The sequence below is a fragment of the Onychomys torridus genome, chromosome 3 (genome assembly GCF_903995425.1).
Source record: "Onychomys torridus chromosome 3, mOncTor1.1, whole genome shotgun sequence".
NCBI classification, from domain to species: Eukaryota; Metazoa; Chordata; class Mammalia; order Rodentia; family Cricetidae; genus Onychomys; species Onychomys torridus.
Genome location: NC_050445.1, coordinates 60,228,362 through 60,250,213, shown reverse-complemented (window position 1 = coordinate 60,250,213; position 21,852 = coordinate 60,228,362). Strand labels below are relative to the sequence as shown.

Genomic DNA, 21,852 nt, shown 5'->3' with positions numbered 1-21,852 from the left:
GTCAATGTAAGAAGATAAAGCCAACAGATACACAATGAGAAACTTTAAAGAACAAAGCCATGATGACAGAATTGGGGACAAGACAATGTATAATGTGGAACCGGCAACACAGCTTACTTAAATTAGCAAGCAGCATTATGGAGACTATTGAGGTCATTTTCATCTAACAATAGTTTTATGACAAACTGATTAAAAACAATGATTCCTCTCATATGATACTGAGTTGTACTAATCAAATTATCTAAGAGGAAGGTGTCAACAGTGTCTCTGTTGTGGGGTATTTGTACACTGTGTGAAGGTATATTGCTATGGGTTGTGTAATAAAAAGCTGAACGGTCAATAGCTAGAAAGAAGTTAGGCAGGATTTCTGGGGACAGAGAGGACTCTGGGAAGAGGGAAGGTGGAGTCACCAGCCATACAGAGAGGACACAGGAGATGCAAGATGGAAGCGAGGCAATGCTACATGATAGAATGTACTATAAATGGGTTAATTTAATTTAAAAGAGCTAGTTAGGAATAAGCCTAAGCTATAGGCCAAGCTTTCATAATTAATCAAAAATCTCCATGTTATTACGTGTGAGTTGGCAGCCCAAAGAAAAATCTACTACAGGTCTCTCTTCTTCAGGCATTGCCATACTTTTCCACATTCAGAAAGACAGTTGGTAAATCTGAACCAGAGGGCATGCTGAAAGGGAAATTGCATGTATTTATGTAGGATAGCTCTAGAAAGGAGAAAGATATGTCACCTGGTTTATTTGAAACAAGGCCTCACTATGTAGCCCAGGCTTGCTTGGAATTTTGTTCTTTTGTTTTTTGTTTTTCAAGACAGGGTTTCTCTGTATAGTTTTGGTGCCTGTCCTAGATCTTGCTCTGTAGACCAGGCTGGCTTCAAACTCACAGAGATCTGCCTGGCTCTGCCTCCCGAGTGCTGGGATTGAAGGCGTGTGCCACCACCACCAGGCCCTGGATTGGAATTTTTAATCCTCCTGCCTCAGCCTTCTGGCTGTTGAGATTTTAGGTATATACCGCCACAGACAGCTTTCTATTTAACTTTTCACATGTGGGAAAAATATCTAAGCTTTATGAGCATATTTTTTCACTTAACTTTCTATCATAATTGTTTTTCATATTATTACTTATCTTGAAAAGCTTGATCAAAGGCATGGTCATCTTTAAGGAAGGTCCTTTGATGAGCAGTACAATGCTCACAGCTATGTTTTAGAGAAATTGTGAGAACTGATGCTTCCAACAGCAGTGTTGAAGGAAGCCCATTTGATTTCAGACACAACACTGGTTATTATTACTACATAGTCATATTCTAGATGGTGAAAAACTAGGGTTGACAAGTAACTAAGAGAAGAGGGTGGGAATAGAAAGAGTTTAAGAGGGAGCAGATAATCATGGGCTTGCTCTGGACTATGGAGGCACGAAAAGAGTCAGATAGAATCTGGGTGACTGAGCCCCAGTGAGTTTGGTGCATTCTGGGACATCCACCTGAAGATGTTCAGATGGCTGTAGGATGTAAGCTCTGATGTTCCAAGGAGTGATCCAAACTGTAGGCAGATTTAAGAAATATTGTAGTATATATGACTACTTAAACAAGGACCACAAGTCAGTTTGCCCAAAGCAAGGATGCTCAGCCTTTTGAGTCTTCTAAATTCATTTCTTCTTCTTCTTCTTCTTCTTCTTCTTATTATTATTATTATTATTATTATTATTATTATTACTTTTTGTTTGAATATATATATGAAAGAGAGAGAGAGAGACAGTGAGACAGGAAACCAGAGGGTGGGGAGAGGTGGTGAATGGCGCCTGCTTCAATGTATATGTGAAGGTTTGTGTGGATTGCAGGTGTCAAATTCAGGTTATCCGGCTTACATGTATGGGAACAAACACCATTATCCACTGAGACATCGCAGTGGCCATCTCTTTAGCCTCTTTAGAAGCCAGTGTAGCTACCACAGTCTGAAAGATTTTTTTTCTATATTCATAGCAAATACAAGTGTTTTCATTTACCCTTTGATTTCCTAGGATATTCAATTGGCCTTTCAAACTACAAACCCTCGTGCCTTAACAGTTAACCTTCCCTCTTGCATCTGAAGACAGGAAGCCTGAGTTCAGACTCTGGGAAATACCAACACTGAAAGGGGGCTGCTGAAGGAACTGAGAAAGGCTAACAATAGTAACGGGGGAGTGCTCAGGCCTAAAGGGACATTTATATCATTTCACTCAAGGCTCAGGCATCATAGCAGGAGAAAATGTGGCAAAAATGTAACAGCTGAAGGGGTTATTTTCATCAAAAATAGCTGAAAAGCAGTCCATGCTTAATAAATAACCTCCTATCCTTGCTCATGCAAACAATCCTAATTAAATTCAGACACACACACACACACACACACACACACGCACACGCACACGCACACGCACACGCACACGCACACATACCACATGAAAGTTTGAGGGAGAACTTCTTGGGGAACAGTGGGTTCAGCTGAACAAGCAGGGGATAAGAGAGGGTAGAGCGGTGGAAATTACTGAAACCCACTATAGGACTGTACAAAGCATCCAAGGTTGAACAAATTTACAAAAGCAATAACAAACCCTTCTGTTTAAGAGACAGTCTCTCTTGCCCTGAATAATACCACATATCATTTTGTCTCCTCTGGACTACCACATTTCCCTCAATCTTCTTTTAGCAAAATATTCATCCCATGGCAGATGAACTCTTTTTGTCTCTTTCTCCCAGATTCAGGGTCATGGTCTCTTACTTCCCACAGGCTCCTATTTTCATAGTGCAAATCCGTAAGTCTGACCACAGTAAATGCCCAAGGAATGTTGGGGAGATGAGCATGCAAATGTCTACACGAAGGAAAGTAGACCTGTCCCACCCCCATGTCTGAACAGGAAGACAGCGGCCGGCCATGAGGAATGCCCCTCCACCATTTACACATAATCCCATCTTTGCTACTGCTAGCAGGTACCCGCTGCATGCATGGCTCTTCTCTCACTGTAGATGTCTTCAGGGATCTGACTGGTGGTAGGGACAACAGAAAGAAGCTGTTGTCCTGACCAGACAGACTCCCTTCCCTTCCAGGTTTTCCTGCCACTGTACATAGGATCAGCATTCCCAGCTGATAATGGACCAAAAAGGAAGAAAGAAAACGTCCCCTTCTCTAATCTCCAGGAGAGGAAGTGCTTTTTAATCAGAAAGGAAGAGTTTGAAATTGCAATGAAAACTCTAGAACCCTCCTGTTCATTAGAATTTAAAGAATCATCTTCTTGTTTTTAATAGAGAGTGAAAAAGAATAGAAAATGCTTGTAGACATTCAACAAATCTGTAAATTTGGCCATATGTATAATCCCAGCTTTGAGATGACTAGCCTCAAAGCACTTCCTTAAGGAACTAGCTCAAGAAAAAAAAAAAAAGAGTCCCTACCCTGAAGTGAGAAAAGCCACAGGAAATAAAAGCTCATTTGGCCTCTGGACTTCTGCTAAGCAGATCACTCCCTTACTGCCAATAATAGCAACCTGATCATTTCTGCTAGAAGCCAGAAGGGAGCATTCCTAAGCCTTCACATGGAGCTGAGCATGGCTTCCTAGTGTGATTTCTCCCCCTCATCCAGATGAAATCACCTCAGGTACCCACATCAACACCGGCCTGGCAGCAGACACCATCATTTAAACAGAACAAACCAAAACCCAAAACATACTTAGTTCTACAACATGAATGTAATAGTTCTGCAAGCATGGGCCCCTCAATTTCCCTCTAGGATAGATACTCACCGTAAGTCCCAAGTCTCCTTTTGGTCCTTGTAACCCCTACTTAGTGGGAGAAAGAGTAACATTCAGAATAGGCTAGACGAGCCTAAAGTATAAAGGCAGAGTGAGGCTTGAAAAAGCACATCTTGCCTGTTCTCCGGGAGATCCGGGCTCTCCGATTTCCCCCTTTTCCCCTTTCTTCCCCACATCACCCCGTTCTCCATGGTCTCCCTGTATAAAATATGGTTAAAAGATAAATGTCAATCATGAGCATTAAGGGCAAATAAGAAAAAAAAGAATCCTACAGTTTGATTTGTTGCAACTAAAATCCCCTTAAAGACGTAGAGTTCTTATTGACATAAATACACATAGGGAGAAAAATCATTTACACTTAAGAGGAAATAGACATCTTCTGATCAGCTCGTTGCCTTCAGGAAACTCAACTGTTGTATAATTTACCAGGTTCCCAAGGTTTCTGTGTCTCCTACATGTCTTATATTAATTTATTCTTACTTTGGCTACCTTTGAAGAATGAGGGAAAATGCAATGTAAGTAGAAAAGCCGTGGCATTTGGATTCTATGGCAGATGACTCTTTTAGTATGGTGGGAAGGGCAGGAAGCATGAGATCTCTGTCAAAATCAAGGTCAAGCAATTGAGACCATATGCCTAAACATTTCCATAAAATTCTGATTCACTTACCTTCTGGCCAGGGAGGCCATGGCCCACTGTGCCCTTTGACCCTGGAAAACCTTGAGGTCCTTGCTCCCCCTATGTGAGATATAAGAAAGACATGTTCTTATTAATTCCCCAGAATAACTCAGAATGTTTAGGGAGTTAGAAACTCACTTGCAGCTTCCAAACAGCATCACAGTACTACCCAATTTTGAGGGATGTTATAAAAATATGAATATAGATACAGATTATAAAGAGACAGAGGCTTCTTGGTTTGCCATCATTCCTGTGGTATAGACACCTCTGTCTTGACTGACCTAAAGCTATGGGTGTTAGAATTCTGCAGTAGCTAAGTAAGGGATCTTACTTCTTATATCATCAGTGCACTATATGATTGCGCAAATGTGCACAGCACAGTCATGCAATCAGCATGTGTGGTGTAGCTCTGTAAGTCCACCTGCGCATGTGCAAGAGAATCCTTAAAAAGTGGACACAGACTCCTACCTCCTCTTCTGCTCTCTCACCCCACTCTCTCTTTCCTGCATGTGTCTCTGCCCCAAGCCTGGCCATGCTCTCTTCTGCCCCCCCCCCCCCCCCCACCCACCCCACCCCACCCCCCGCCACTTCCTCCTAATAAAACTCTGATACTGGGTTTTGTCGTGCCTCTGACCTTTCCTCGTATGGTAACCAGTGCCACCTATTTTTAAAACCAATGGACATATTTACTTGTTCACAAATAGCTAATGTTTCAGTTTATCTTTATATTTTCCTATATTTATAATATGCTAAAAGCACTTATTAATAATGGGGAGAAAAATAAAACATTTTCCTCCAATCAAGGATAAGGGTCTGTTTATATAATTACTATAACCTGTTAGTTCCATCTTTGATTGTTTATAGCAACAGGCAGGACTTGATTTTGGCTCTCCCCTGCCCATCTTAATTCCCTTTCTTGTCCAAAACACACAAGAGCAAAAACAACATAATGGTATAGAGAATATGAAACAGAAATAATCACTAAAAAATCACAAAGTCATCGAAACTATGCTGCTAAGAAATCTACCCAAATCCTTACTAAAGTCTGGATCAGGAGATTTGTCTGTGGCAAAGTATGAAAGATACTGGAGTGGCAGGGCTGTCTTACTTCCCTTCATCATACGCTCAGAAGTTCCCTAGGCAACCCCAGGAGAATGTCAGTGGGCACAATAAAAATTCTAACCCTAGTCCCTACCTCACACTAGCTTAAAGAGAATCATGGGTGAAGGGAGAGATAAATATCTGTTCTGCCTTGAGTCAATCTCTTACAGCACAGTGTGACTGAACTCTAGGAGTTCTTTTGTATCTGAATAGATTGCAAGCATTGGCTCCTAAATTCAAGATACAAAGCAAGTTCCTTAGAATGGCCGAATCTGCTGGGCAGTGGTGGTGCATGCCTTTAATCCCAGCACTCGAGAGGCAGAGGCAGGCGGATCTCTGTGAGTTCAAGGCCAGCCTGGTCTACAAAGCGAGTTCCAGGAAAGGCGCAAAGCTACACAGAGAAACCCTGTCTCAAAAAACCAAAATAATAATAATAATAATAATAATAATAATAATAATAATAATAAATAAAATAAAAGAATGAGAACTTGTTCCCTAGATGTCTTTTCATCTTGGTGTCCTTCAGCCAAGCCTAATGCTATGACATAGTGAGTCTAGCGGGAAGGACTGCAAACTCTGGACACATCTACAAGATGACTCACCCTCAGGAAGCTGTTGTCCACTTTCAGCTTGGTAGAAGTTATTGATATTGTTTATTCAGTTTGCAATCAAGAGTGATTCTCTTTTCCCACTAGGAAATCTGGAAATACTGAGAGGCCCAGAACTCTGCATGGAAACTGGTGCCAGCTAAATAACACATGTGTCATCATAAAAGAGTAGGCAGAAATGTAAAGAAAACAGAACAACTTCACACTTACCAGAAAACAGTCTCCAGTAGGCATGGATCCCAGCCTTATCTAGAGTTTAGAAGGGTCTGCCTAGCTACTGACTGGGTGGCCAGTCCATAGAGAGGTATGAAGGACCCTGAGGAGACAAGTGCCTGAAATTCTACTACCCTTCATTTTAGTGATATATTACACGTGTAGTCTTAAGAAAGATGTCTCAGGGAAGGTCACAGTGTAAATTTGCTTCCTCTGATGTTTTGTGGAAGTGAATGAGGGCATCTTCATTCAATGAGATATTTGGTAAAAAGGAAGCTTTGGATTGAGCAGTTCCTCATACTACTGGTATCTGTGCTGAGGAATCCAGAAGGACTCTTGGTCAGGTACAAGGGAGACAAAAAGTTCATGACAGAACATTCAAAGGAATCCAGTGGTTAGCTTTGGCCCTATCCCAAAGGAGGACAGATAGTAAGAAGCACTGTGATACTATGATGTAATGGAAAATTACCACTGGGAAGTCTACATTTAGAGTGGCTTGGGAGGAGCTCCATACCTGTTTAACAATTATGCAGAATGTTTGTTTCTTAGGCAATATTTCAGATCTCTACAGCACATATTACAAAAATATCCAATAAATGTTTATGACTAGCTGCCTTTAAGAAGTGATGCAATTTCCCAACAAAGTGAAAAGCCATATCCTGAGGAAAATCACTGAGAAGGCATGTATCAAGAGGCAACTGGATGTCCAGGAGCCTACACTAAAATGCTTTCTAATATAAACATTCTATTTATAGTTGTTAATGAAGGAAGCTGGGCCTCTGTAACATAAAGGATTTTCTTCCTCTGTAACCATTAGTTTTCCTTCAAAACACTTGAGGGTTTCCTAAAACTTTCAGAGCAGATCACCTGGCTAAAGGCCTTTATTAGGTAAACCCATGCTTAGCTTAGCAGATGTGAATGTACCTTAATCAGGTTTCCTTCTATGCTTCAAGAAAGTGGTAAAGAATGATCTCACTCTAGATCAGAAAGAATGCCAGAAGGGTTTATCTACTGGAAAATATAATTAAATACATCTTTCAAAGTGAACTACTCCACCACTGTATCCCTATACTCCATTTCTAAGTATGGCCTGCTAAAAGTGGAATAGATTTAGATTTCAATAATTGATTATTTTATAGAAAAGAAATTTACAAGAGTAAATAATAAATCATTCTTAAAACAACAACTATATATAAGGTGTTTACATTATGAAACATTTCAGGGTAGGCTCCTGGACATCCAGTGACCCACGTGGTAATTGACTTCTCAGTGATTTCCCTCAGGATATGGCTTTTTACTTTGCTGGGAAATTGCATAACTCTTAAAGGCAGCTATTCATAAGCCTTTATTGGATATTTTTGTAATATCTGCTGTAGAAATATGAAACAATTAGTCTACATAATTGTTAGAAATGTATGGAACTCCTCAAAGACCTCCTTGTATAAGTGAAGTCACAACTCTTTTGGAGACTGTCATGGACCTGTAGTTGTGGGACAACCACTGCTCAGCCTCTTAGAAAACACTGGATCCCTAAGAAGAGCCAGAGCATTAGCACACCCTTCCCTGATGGAAATACCAGGTGTTATGTGTAATCTGGCAAGTAGGACTCAGACAAAATTCTGAACCTATTCCTACCAGCTAATGTGGTTGCTGTGAGATGATGGGACGCTGGGGCTAGGCAGAAGGGGAGATCACACCTACCCCTCCCCACCCCCCGGCTGCTCTGCTGGGACCCACCAGAGCTCAGAAGACATGCAAGCAGGAAGGCTGGGCGGGAGTGACATGTGGGAGGCTGGAGACGGCTCCCTGTGGTACAGGCCTGGAAGTAAAGCCACATTGCTACTGCCTCATTCTGTCCAAGATGCTGGAACAAAACACTGGAGTGTTGGGAAATATTATTTTAAGGTGTGTTACTTTTGTTTATGTTGCATTTGTTTAACTCTGTGAAGCTGTGTTGCTGTGCTCATATAAAACCACTGATGGTCTAATAAAGAACTGGCCAATAGCAAGGCAGGAGAAAGGATAGGCGGGGCTGGCAGGCAGAGAGAGTATATAGGAGAAGAAATCCGGGAAGAGGGGAGATGAAGTAACCAGAGGAGGAGGAGGACTCCAGGGGCCAGCCACCCAGTTACACAGCAAGCCACAGAGTAAAAGTAAGGTTTACAGAAGTAAGAAAAAAGGAAAAGCCCAGAGGCAAAAGGTAGTCAGGATAATTTAAAGTTAAGAAAAACTGGCTAGAAACAAGCCAAGCAAAGGGTGGGCATTCATAAGTAAGAAAAAGCTTCTGTGTATTTATTTGGTAGCTGTGTAGCAGTCCCCCCCCAACCCCCGCCAAAAAAACCAAAAAACAAAAAACCAACAACACTGGGGGATAGCAGGCTCACACATGGAGCTTTCCATTTCTTACTGTTCTGGAGGCTGAGAAGCCCAAGATTCAGACAGGGGAGGAGGCATTGTCTTTGAAGACCATTTTCTGGTTCACAGATGGTGTCTTCTGGCTGCATCTTCTCATGGCGGAAGGGACAAAGCAGCTCTCTGGACCTATTCTGAGGACACTATTCATTTGTGAGAGCCCTGCCCTCTTGACTTATTCACATCCCCAAGGCTGTGCCTCCCAATAACATCACCTTGAGGGTGAGGCTTTCAGCATAGGGATTGCGAGGGAACCGAAATGTGCAAACCCTATCACCCAGGGAAAGGCATGGCACTCCCTATGGGGAAAGGTCATCTAAGGGAAGGACAACCAACATCCTTACCTCTTAGGCAAAGGTGATGGCTCATTATGGTGATAATTTATTTGTGCTGAAATGTGATTTTATTTGTATGTTAATAAAGTTGCCTGCAGATCAGAGCTAAAAGCAAGCCACTTAGGAGAAGTCCACACAGTGGTAGCACACACCCTTAATTCGATCACATGGCAGGCAGAGTCTCTGCATAGTCAAGGACACAGCCAAGTGTGGTGACCCGAACCTTTAAACCCAGTACGTACCATAGAGACCTGGAGGTCTGTATAGACAGGCAGTGACAAGGAAATCATGTGGTTGGGTTTAGAGCCAATGATAAGGTAGAACAGAAAGGGAATAAAAAGACAGGACATGCAGGAGAAGGTCTCTCTCTCAGGGGGAAGGATGGCAGCCACTGGTAAGCTAAAGGCTATTCACTAGTGCTCTGACCTCTTGGGCTTTTAACTCTGTATTTGGCTTTGTGTTTCTTATTTAATAGAACCATTTAGAATTTCGTCTATAGCTCATAGCAGTTGGAGGAAGGAAACAGATTAAAACCCACAGCAAGGAATCTTAGGAGCAGGCATTAAAGCTGCCCTATTGCTTGGGACCAGGAACACATGCTCAACCCCAGCCAACAGGAGCCACCTGTGCATAGAACTGGTATGAATTTTACCACATATAAATCATTTTCCACTAAATAACGAAAGTAAAAATCCTTTAAAAATGGAAGGAATTGGAGGCAGAGGGATGGGTCAGTGGTTAAAGCAGCTGTGGCTCTTGCAGAAGACCTGGGTTTGATTCCCAGCACCAACATGGTGGCTCACAACCATCTGAAACTCCCATTCCAAGGGTCCATCGCCTCTTCTCTGCAGGCAACACACACACACACACACACACACACACACATACACACATACACACACATACACACACGCACATACACACACACATACACACACGCACATACACACACGTGCGCACACACACACATGCACACACACATACACACACACATACACACACATACACACACACTCACACACACATACACACACACTCACACACACATACACACACACACACACACATACACACACACACACACACACATACACACACACACACACACACACACACACACACACACACGGTATGCATGCCACAAAACATCCATAAACACAATTTTTTAATTAAAAAGAATGGAACATTTGACAAAATTTTAATTATGTATGTAGGTTAAACTGTGTGGTACCAACAATAATGTTCTGATATTTACCATTGTGCTGTATTTCATAAGAGAATGTGCTTGTTTGTAACAAAAAATACTGAAGTATTTAAGAGAAAAGGTAAAAATATCATATCTTCAATATACTATCAAATGTTTCATTAAAAAATAACATGACTATGTATATACACAAGCACATATACTTTGATTTTTCAAATTTGGTGATATTAACATCTAGCAGCTCTAGATAAAGGGCCTATAGGAATTCTTTATGTTGTATTTACAATTTGCTTAAACGTGCAATGATTTCAAAATAAAAAGATCAATGTATGAAAGGAATAAATGAGAGAATAAACAAACACACAAAGATGTCATCTATCCTCATTAGAGCAGCTGAGCACACAGGCTACCTGGAGTCTGAGAACTCACATGTTAAATAAACTCCAGAAGCTACAACAGAGTCCAATATGTGGAATTCATGTGTGTGGTGTGTGTGTGCCCACATAAGTGTGCATGTGGGTACACATGATATGGTAGCCAGAGTGCCATTCCTCAGGTGTGCTATGCAATTTTTTTGTCCCAGTCTCTCTTTGGCCTGGTGGTAGACAATGAGGCCAGACTAGCTGGCCAGGGAGTCCCAGGGAGCCTCTGTCCCTGCCTCTCAGCACTGGGAATCCAACCCAGGTCATCGTGCTCACAAGGCAAGCATTTTGTCCACTGATCCACCTCCCTAGCCTGCAGTATAAACTACTTGAGGGTATTTCTGCTCTTTGAACTCTGGAGGCTTTGACCATTACTAAAACTCTTTAGAGCTCCCAGGATTCACATTCACATAACCTCCAGTTCAACATTTGAAACAAGCAATAATGTTGTTCCAGGTGAACACAATCAGTTTACACTCACAGAGTGGTTATCACCCACCAGATTAGGACTTCCACCTCAGCAAAATGTAAATGTTAACAGAAGTGGGACACCAGGCTACGTGTCAGCAAAGGGGCTCTCCGCCTTCCACTGCCCCTTCCTGTTGGAGTTCATGCCACCTGAGTTTTCTCTGTCACCTTGTAGGTAACAACCATGCTAATTTGTAGAACACAGATTTTTATTTCTGAGAAGAGAGATGAGTTTCATATTTAGAAATGGTAACTAAGAAGCCCATGATTAAAGGGAAAATGTACTAAGATGTTCTGAAATGTTGGCTCCGGCCTGCTGCCTCATTGAAGATTGAAAGGCAAAAGAAAAAACAAGCTGCACACAGGCTCTATTCAGTGAAAACATGATCCATCTTGGTTTTATTTTTATCTTTATATCCTTGTCATTTTACTGTAGAGTTCTCCTCCAAGGCATTTTCTATCACTTGCTAAAAGAGAACGGGCTAAATCAATAAGGTTTTAAACCAGACCCAGAAATTCTAGTTCAAACAAAAACGTCTCCTCTGACAAGAGGGTAGCCTTGTCTGAGCACCCCAGAGACCTGGTTACATGGTGCAAACAAATGAAGGCTCGGGCTAGCCTTGCAGCTGTGGGTCAACGGGGAACTTTGAGGCTCTCAGCCTATGCAATTGTGCAACCATGTGAAAAAGTCTAAACCTCAATACTTTGTAATGGTCCTACAGTATCACAGGATTTCTTTTTTAAATGTCATTCTGCGCTATGTCTCTGTTCTACATTGCCTCTCCCTTTCTGATCACACTATTACTAATAAGAACTTGGCAGAGGCACTTGAAAGTCTTGAAAGTGGAGAATGAAAACTTTCTGCCAGCTGGAATAAAGAAAGTGGTATTGTATTAAGATGTTGACTTAGTGGGTGAATGCTACAGTTAATCAGACCAATGACCAGCCTGAACAGTCTGTCAGTGTTTTGCCTGGAAGCCAGAAACCACTTTGTACTGCTTTGTGGGCACAGCTAGTTCACAAGAAGGAAAATTTCCATTTTTATTGGCCTCTGTAGTACATTAAATTGTACATGTCAATAGAAGGTGCTTGTCTAGGGGCTTCTCGAAAACCAGATTGGTCTGCTATTTGGGCATTGATTTCCTGAAAGTTCTGATCATAACACTCTGCTATTACATGTAGCAACTGCCATTTATTGTTTCCCTATGAGCAAAGAGCAAATATATGTTTCTGAGTAATTTCTTAATAGTCCTGTGAGCAAATACATAGGTGATAAAAGTCAGGCTTTAACAATTCTCTCAAGCTACCATGGATTATATCTGATTTTGCAATATTTTCAACAGTAGTTCTGTTTCCCAAATTCAAGCTGACAGCCCCTCCAAACAAAGGCTCTGCTGCTTTTCACTCCTCTTTTCCAGCTTGGCACCGTAGAAGCCCGGGCAATTCTTCCCTCTCTAACCTGATAATCAACTGCTTCCAGTTCCTTAAAATCCCATCCCCCTGTGGCACTGCATTCTTCTAACTGAATGCCCCATTTTGATATGTTAACACTCTTTAATGGGGACCAAGACAGCCTAATGCTTGTTTGATAAAGTAGCCCATTTGCTTAGGAGGAGAATCAATGAGTAAGTTACATGCTATCGGGCAAGCGTTTGTTGGAGCAGAGCCCCAGAGATTCTGGTTCTGGGCCAGAATAGAATCCCAATAGGCTGAATGGAACAAAAACATGGCTTCATTATATTTGATTTCCATTCAAATGGTGATCTAGTTGCAATTGTGTTTGGTGAGAGACAAGAAAATCCTTCACAGATTCAATGGTTGACAATCCAACACCTTTGCTATGTGTATTTATTTCTTCATTCTTCATGGTCCCGCTGTGCAGCCAAGAAATGTCAGCCACATATAGCGAGAGTTTTCAGAGCAGCTCCTGTGGAAACTTCCAGGTGCTGGACCATGAGACTGCCGACATTAGTGCTGATGGCTGTATCTTTTCCTAGGGCTGCTATAATGAATTACCACAAATATGAAGGTTTAAAACTCTACCCATCTATTATCTCACAATTCCAAGAGTGAGAAATCTGAAACCAGTTTCCAAGGTGTAGACAGAACAAGTTTTTTCTAGAGGCTCTGAGGATAAACTACGTTGCATTCACTTTTTCCGCCTTCCTGTCTTCTGCGGGTTTTCCCCAGCCCCTCTAGTCCAGGCTGTTTCTATCAACACATCCCTTCTACCACAGTCTGTCTCCTCCTGCCTGCCTCTTGCTTGAGACTTCCTCTGGGGTCCACCCAGATAACTTGGAACAACTCCTCTCCCCCATTCCTAGTTCCCTTCTGCCATAAAGTAAGAAATCCACATCCCACAGGTGAGGAATGGACATCTGTATGATTCAGCAGTGTTCAGCCTACCAGAGTGACTTTTATCTTATTGCAATAAAACCAATGGAATATGGCTACCATGTTATCTGTAGTTAACCTTACTATATTTCCCTTTAGATAACATCACTAGTAAGTGAATATGCAAGTTAACTCAGTTTACACTTTAGGATGTGGAGTTAAAAATTTTATATAATGCCTGGTAGTGGTGGCGCACGCCTTTAATCCCAGCACTTGGGAGGCAGAGGCAGGCAGATCTTTGTGAGTTCAAGGCCAGCCTGGTCTACCAAGTGAGTTCCAGGAATGTTTTTGTTCAACAAGCAGCTATGTATGTACAGCTGTGGTCCCAGAAGATTATAAGAGAGGCCAGGCAGTGGTGGCACACACCTTTAATCCCAGCACTCAGGAGGCAGAGGCAGGCAGATCTTTGTGAGTTCGAGGCCAGCCTGTTCTACAGAGCGAGATCCAGGAAAGGCACAAAGCTACACAGAAAAACCCTGTCTCGAAAAACCAAAAAAAAAAAAAAAAGATTATAAGAGAGATGAAAAACTCCCATTGGTTACTGTCATCCTGGTGACATGCTGCAGCCTGATCACCACTCATATCTTTGTAGTGATGCAAACATGACACAGCCAGCCATCTAAAAGTATAGAACATCTAAAAGGAGAGGAGAGAGAGTGGGAGGTGGGTTGGATCAAAAGATATAACATGCATGTATGAAATTCTCAAAAATAAAAATTTTAAGAATTGAAAGTATAGTACACTCTGACAAGACACCTGCTGTGGCAAGCATAAGATCTGGGTTTGGATTCTCAGCACCCACATTTGAAAAGTCAGGCATAGTAGTGTGTGTCTATAACTCTAACACTAAGGATTAAAATGTGTGAAGATATGTGGATCCTTGAAGCCCAGTGGCCAGTTAATCTGATCAAAACGATGAGTTTCTGGTTTGGAAAGAGACCCTATCTCCTAAAGTTAGAGAACAACCAAGGAAAGACATGTGACATCACTGTCATGCTTACACACCCAAACATACACACACACACACACACACACACACACACACACACACACACACACAAAGTATAGCACATGCAGCAAGGTATGATACCTAATGCTTGATGATAAATATATGATGCTTTCTTACATACTAATGATCCTATATTCAATCATTGCATTAGAGCATACTCCAACATGACTGTAACATGACTATAAAATAGTACCTTATGCTGTTCTGGCAGGAAACTCACAGATGTATGTTTTCTGCATCTTTGGATTGTGTCAGGAGGCCATGATAAATGGTGGACCTATACCATCTGGACTTGTGTAAGGACACTTCACAATGTACACACAATGATGAGATCACCTCATGGCATCTCTTAGAACAGATCCTTGTTGTTAGGTAAAGCATGACTACATCATAGCTCATAATCCACACTTGAAGACATATGTTTCAACTAGTACCTCATGGATTTGCTCCAGAGAGATATCAAAAATGCACTTTACCCTAGGACAGGGCAAGATGTACCTGCTGGAATGCCGTATAGGTACTTGTCTCTCACTTCAAAGGAACATGAGAGTCAGGTGATTAAGATACAAAATGGGAACTCTGACGAGTCTTTCACTGCATGTGTTTTTGTTCTTACTTTTTAATAAAGAGCTAGACTTAACAGTAGGATTCTACCAGAGACCTTCTTTCATTTCACCTTAAGATGGCAGACAGACTTATCCAGGAAGAAGCAGGTCATGTCTATGAACTTCTAAATTTCAGGAACCAAAAGAGAGGCAACCAAAAGAATAAACCATTATAAATATATAAATTGGCATCACAAAACTTACAATACACATAGACAAATATACTCACCTTGGTGTCACTGTGCTCCACTAATCATTTTGCTGAAGCTTTGGTCTTTACTTCCAGGTTCTATGTATAACCACCAGCAGATGAGGAAGGGGTTGAGGAAGCAGCAGACAAGCATTTATAAAGAATCCCAGAATGGTCAAGGCACTTAGCTTGGCTGCTTGATTGCTTCCTTGACCCATGCTCACTGCCATGGGTTTCTATTTGACTGGCAGAATTTAGTCTAATTTTCTAATAATAAAGTTGTTTTTAGTTTAAATCCTAGCATTAAATACATTGGCAGGTCATAGTAAAAAAAACACTGTGACTTTAAAGGTTTTGCCAGCTGGTCTCAGCTGCATATACCAATTTGTCTTGCCCTTCTGTCTAAATCTCTCTATATAAACCTGCCAAATTTCATGAGTATCTTAGCTAACATTCAAATACACTTGTACCAAAATGATAAATACAAAGAGACGAGTGGGCTTAATGGGAGCTGGCTATACTAGGGACAAGGATATCTGCCACAGCCCCTTTGCTGGCCATCTGTAGTCTCCTGGTTCCTTTCCCTGAGTCTCTAACAGATCACAGATTTTGCTGTTTGGTTCCTTTTAAAGATTTCTTTTAATTATGTGCATGCACGTGTATGCAGGTGGCCATGGAAACTAGAAGCAGGCATTGGCTCTCCTAGAGCTGGAGTTACCAGTAGCTATGAACCTGCTGCCAGGGTTGCTGGGAAGCAAACTCAGGTCCTCTGCAACATTGCATACTCATAACTACTGAGCTAGCTCTCTCTCCAACCCTGGCAGTTTGGTTTAGATGACTCCATCTTTTCCTCTAGTGTCCCTTGTATTCTCAGGATAGATGAGTACCAGGTTCCTTTCTTATTATTATCCTGAGCATCTGGTCTGTAGTGACCCTCTAACGCTAAGCTCCAGTTCTCTAGTCTCTCTAGTCACTATTATCTCAAACTCCTGGCTTAGCTTCCTGTCTGCTTTCTAGTGTTTTCCATAAGATAGCCACTGCAGAACCAAATCTATCAAAAACAGAAAGCCTACTCTGTCATGTTTTCTCTCCCTCATAAACTCACCCCTCAGACTCCCAGGACTGCAGATTCTCTGTATCATACATGACCTCTGTTCTCTCTGGTCATCCTTACCCAACATATGCATAAAGACTAGCTCTCCTAAGACATACAAGCAGTCTTCTTCCATCTGTCCTCACTCCAGCCATAACTAGAATCATTCATATCAACCTCTCTCATACCACGTAGGTCATAACAGCTTTGGATGCTGATATCTTTTCCATCCTATTTACTATAAATTTCCAAAGTAGAAACTTTTCATCCTGCCTTTTAAAAAACAATTTTATTTTATTTTATGTGCATTGGTATGAAGGTATCAGATCCCCTGGAACTGGTGTTACAGACAGTTGTGAGCTGCCATGTGAGTGCTGAGAATCGAACCTGGCTCCTCCGGAAGAACAGCTAGTGCTCTTAATGATTGAGCCATCTCTCCAGCCCCATCCTGCCTTATCTTTTACCTTCTGAAGTACATTATTTCTGATCTCTACATATCATATTGAGCTATAAAGAGTAGATATGGAGGCTGACCACCTTTTTATAAAAGCTGACTAAGGACCATATACTCTAAACTCCATATTATTTAATCTCACAACCCGCACAAGTATCTAGGTGCTTCTTAGGATGATTAAGAAAAAGTTCTTGATAAAAATTTGGAACTCGAACTGATCATAGAGTATCTAGCCCCAATGGATAAATCTACAACACAACTATTATAACCCAGTGCTCAAGGAAAATCAAGTAAGTAAGACTGTAAGAGCCAGGGTCCAAAAATCTCTGCTGTGGTTCCTAGAAATGACAGAGAAGCTTCACCCAAGTTACCTCATAATATAATTCTAAACTAGACCTGAACAAGGACAATGCCAAAGACATACTGATATGGAATGGGACTCCACCCCTAAATCCAGGGATGCTGAGCTAAAGGAAATAGTCTTCCCCCAGGGAGGAGCTCCCTAATTGGTTACCCCAAACCAAGTAATCATCCCTGAAATCTTCTACATGCAAGCTACGCTGAACAGAGTCAGCAAGCTGTAGCTATGTATTTAAGCATATGTCTGTAACAACAACAATCAAAGCAGAGCAGACCAGGAATTTGAGAGAAAGCAAGGAAGAGGGCATGGATGGAGTTGAAGGAAGGGGAATGGAGGAAAATTATATAATTATATTTTAATTTTAAACATTGGGGGCTCAATATGGAAATGAGATGATAAAATAAGGATGTATGGGAAAGTTCTGCAGATAGTTATTGGGGAATCAGCTGAAGAAGATATTTATAACCAGGTTCTCTGGGCCAGGAACGTGGAGCTGGGTCTAGGGTCACTTTGTGACTAGCTAGCCCTTATGGCATTGGCTTCTGAGGCAGCTGAATAAAACCTGGAAAGAGGTGCTCGTGAGTGAGAAAACCCACTGTGGCTCACTTGGGATGAATTCTGCTGACTGCACAGACAACTTCAGCAGGAGTGTGGGGAGAGCAGAAAATGCTGACCTGGTCAGCCACAGCCACTACCTGGGCAGCAGAAAGTGGGGCCTCTTGGCATAATATTCAGTCCCTCTACATAATTTTGCTGAACAAAGAGATTCTGTGACATGTGTACTTTTCAAATTACTCTTCTTCCCCCCCCCCCAAGGATCAGTTCATTTACAGACAAGAATGGACACAAAAGCAGTTAGAAGGGCTAAGCTGCTTCATAATGATGTAATCTTAGAGTACACTGAACCATGACCTAGAAAGACATCTGAGTCCTGGGTTACTAAAGCTTTCTCTTGCTGTAACAGAAAGCCTGAGATCTGAATTTACAGGAGAGAAGAGTTATTTTGGCTCACGGTTGCCAAGGTTGCAGCACATGATTTGATTAGCAGCATCTTTGGGTGCCTAAGGCAACACTGTACATTTTGATGGAGAATGATTGGTGGAACAAACATCTCACCTTGTGGCAAATAGGTAGCAGAAGAAGAGTCAGGAATAACATACACCTCCCCAAAGGCATACCCACCCATGGCCCACTGTCTTCAATTTGGCACATTCATCTGGGAACTCATCAGGGAATTTAAGCCACTGAGATAGTTAGCACTGTGGTGATCTAATCACTTCCCAACAGCACCATCATGTCTTTAATACATGAGCCTTTCGGGACCATTTTATACCTGGGCCATAATAAGCCTAACATCTGGAACAACTGAGTGTTCTCTTACATGGAAAAGGGGGGGGGGTCTTTACAGCTGTGACTAAGTTCAAGTTCTTCATATAGGGAGATTACTTTTGATTATCTGGGTGGGTCCTAAGTGTAATCATGAAGAAGCAGAAGGAGATATGCCAGAAGAGTAGGTGGCCTGTGGTAGAAACAAAATCAATGAGAAAAGGTAGAGCCTGCTGTGGATATCGCTCTGTGTAAATAAAGTTCTGATTGGCCAGTGGCCAGGCAGGAAGTATAGGCGGGACAAGAGAGAAGAGAATTCAGGGAAGTAGAAGGTTGGAGAGAGACACCACCAGCCGCCGCCATGAAAAGCAACATGTAAAGACACTGGTAAGCCACAAGCCATGTGGCAAAGTATAGACTAACAGAAATGGGTTAATTTAAGATAGAAGAAGCAGATAACAAGCAGCCTGCCATGGCCATACAGTTTCTAAACAATGTAAGTTTCTGTGTGCTTTCTTGGTTGGGTCTGAGCGACTGTGGGACTGGTGGGTAAGAGAGATTTGTCCTGACTGGGCCAGGCAGGAAAACTCTAGCTACAAGAGCCCATTGGCTTTATAGATGGAGAAAGGTGTTGTGTCAAGGTACACTAGGAATGTGGATCTACAATCTAGAAAAAACTAGGAAATGGACTCTTCCTCTTTGAAGCTCGCTTAGTGTTTTCTGCATTAAGATTCATTTAATACTCAAAGACTTCCAGAATTATAAGGAACTGCAGGCCAGTTGTATTCAAGCTGACTTTGTGCCAATCTGTTATAGCAACCTTACGAAAGCAACCAGAGACTAAGGCCATTCCTCTAGCTCCTGGCAAAGCAGGCTGTAACTAGAGCATTTTGTGTTAATTCATCAAAAGTAAGTTGGCTCATAAGTATTACTCCAAGCATCATGAAGCTAAGAAGAGGAAGCCATGAACAGAGCATTTTGCAGGCCACCATTCCAAGCAAGGACAGTTCTTTGGAGAATACTATTCATCTATGGCATTTCACTCTTCAAGAGACAAAGGAATACTGGGAAAGACACTCTCACTCCAAGGGAAAGGGATGACTATTCCATGTGTTAGCCTTTGCAATATGGCTGGAGACTGTTGGAAAGCCATGCTTCAGCATGAGTGACAGTTTGATTATCATATGTATCCCTTTAACTTACTTAGTTTCTAACATAACCTGTGATCTATATTGTTAGAATTGTTTCTTAATCCTATAATTAAAGATGGAGCTCAATTCCATTTCCAGAGCCCCTCTAAGCTGAAATAGAAGCTTCCTTCTGCTTCTTTTCCATGCTTCAAAGGACCCTCAGAATCTGAAGCAGCAAGATATCCCACTAAGCAACCTGGGAATACCTACGCACTGCCAAGAAACAAGAGTCGTAGGCTACTGTTGCTGTGATTAAAAAAAACTATGACCAAAAGGTTTTCCATGGCTGTAACCATTCAACACGAATTCACTAGTTGAATATGATTCACAGTTAGTCTTTCATAGTTCTGGACCCCTTAAGTCTGAAATAAATATTAATGGAGATAGCAGTATGGTTTATTTCATTCTACAGTGTGTAGTTCATCATCCAGGGAAGTCAGGGCAGGAACTCAAAACAGGAACTTGGGGCAGAAGCTGATGCAGAGGCCATGGAGGAATGCTGTTTACTGGCTTGCTCCTCATGGCTTGTTCAGTCTGCTTTCTTTCTTTCTTTCTTTTTTTTTTTAAATGGGTAGAAATACAGTTTTATTGGAGAAACTCATATCTAAGTTACTTTCAGTTTTTAAGAACTCCTAACAAGCATCCAAAAAGAAAGCACACACAGGTTCAAAGGAACAAGACAAACGGGCTGTAGCCACCACAGGGTCACCACCTTAAAAAGTGTCACCTCCCTCCTGAGGAAAGGAAGTACACTGGGGGTCATAAATAAGACGTTCTTGCTTTATAGGAAGGAAGAACTGAGATCCTGTTTGGAGGTGGATTAAATACAAAATATAAAATACTCTCTGACCCAGATGAGGAGGAATCCTCCAACACCTCAAGTCTCATGCAATAAAATCCAGGGGTCTGTTGAATCTGCCTTTTCGATTCATGTACTGCCTATATTTCCTCTTCTGAGACACGTTTATGGCATAGCCATTTACAGAGCCATCTACCTTCTTCCCTTTTGTGGAGTCAAAAGAGGCAAATCCCATTAATTTCATCATTTCTATTTCTTCCTCTGTCTTACCCTCCAGATCTTCCTCAGTGATCTGACGCTCTTTGCTCTTTCCTTCTTTAGGTTCTTTCTTTTCTTCATCTCTTCGTTCCTTCAGTAGAGAAGGGGAAGGAGATGTGGATCTGTGTCGCCTTGGAGACCTGGAGCGTCTTCAGTGTGGGGATCTTGAGCGGCTCCTTCTGGGATCCCTCTCCCGAGACCTTTCTCGGTGCCTTCTTTCTGATCCATGGTGTGGACCGCCTACGCTCCTGCGGGGAGCGCTACGGCTATGACCCATCAGAGCCCCGCTCCTCTGGCCGCCCCTCAGTCTGCTTTCTTATAGCACCTAGGATGACGAGCTCAGGGGTGCACTGCCCATGATGAGTTGGACCCTCTCACATAATCATCAATCAAGACAAATGCCTCCCAGACTTGCCCACAAGCCGATCTTAGGGAGGCTTTTTCAGTTGAGCTCTCCTCCTCTCAGATGACTCTAACTTGTGGCGAGGTAACAAAAGGACAACCCAGCACAAAGAGAGTGACTGTGAGTATGTACCGTGAGGACAGGAGTGGTAGGGAAGCAGAAATGAGAAGAAAGCCTTATCCCACTAACGGTAATATACTCCAGTACTCAACTGACCAAGTCACTCTGTCCTTAAAATATGTCCAGAGTAAATATCCAAGTGAAATTAAAATATATATACAGCTGGACATGGTGGCACATGCCTTTAATCTTAGCACTTGGGAAGTCATCCAGAGCTACATAGAGAGATCCTGTCTCAAAACACCAAATAAGAACCAACAAGAACAAAATGCATATGTATATATACATATATATATATATGTATATATATATATATTTAGCTTACATATGTCCATAACAGTATTATATATAAAAATCAAAAGTAGAAACACACTAATATGTACATCAGTAGAAAAATGGATAAACAGAAGGTAATATAA

At 41.8% G+C, this 21,852-nt stretch overlaps 1 protein-coding gene and 1 pseudogene across 1 annotated transcript in view; both read right to left on the bottom strand.

Moving 5' to 3' along the window:
* The window catches only part of Col28a1 (collagen type XXVIII alpha 1 chain), a 163,567-nt gene that overhangs the window by 19,786 nt on the left and 121,929 nt on the right, over nt 1-21,852 (bottom strand). Inside the window, exons 28-30 of the mRNA XM_036181591.1 lie at nt 4,460-4,528; nt 3,910-3,990; nt 3,784-3,819 (exon numbers count right to left, since the gene is read on the bottom strand). Of these exons, the coding sequence (XP_036037484.1) occupies nt 3,784-3,819; nt 3,910-3,990; nt 4,460-4,528 (186 nt within the window). The remainder of the gene's footprint in view (nt 1-3,783; nt 3,820-3,909; nt 3,991-4,459; nt 4,529-21,852) is intronic.
* LOC118579449 lies at nt 20,738-21,187 on the bottom strand (annotated as a pseudogene).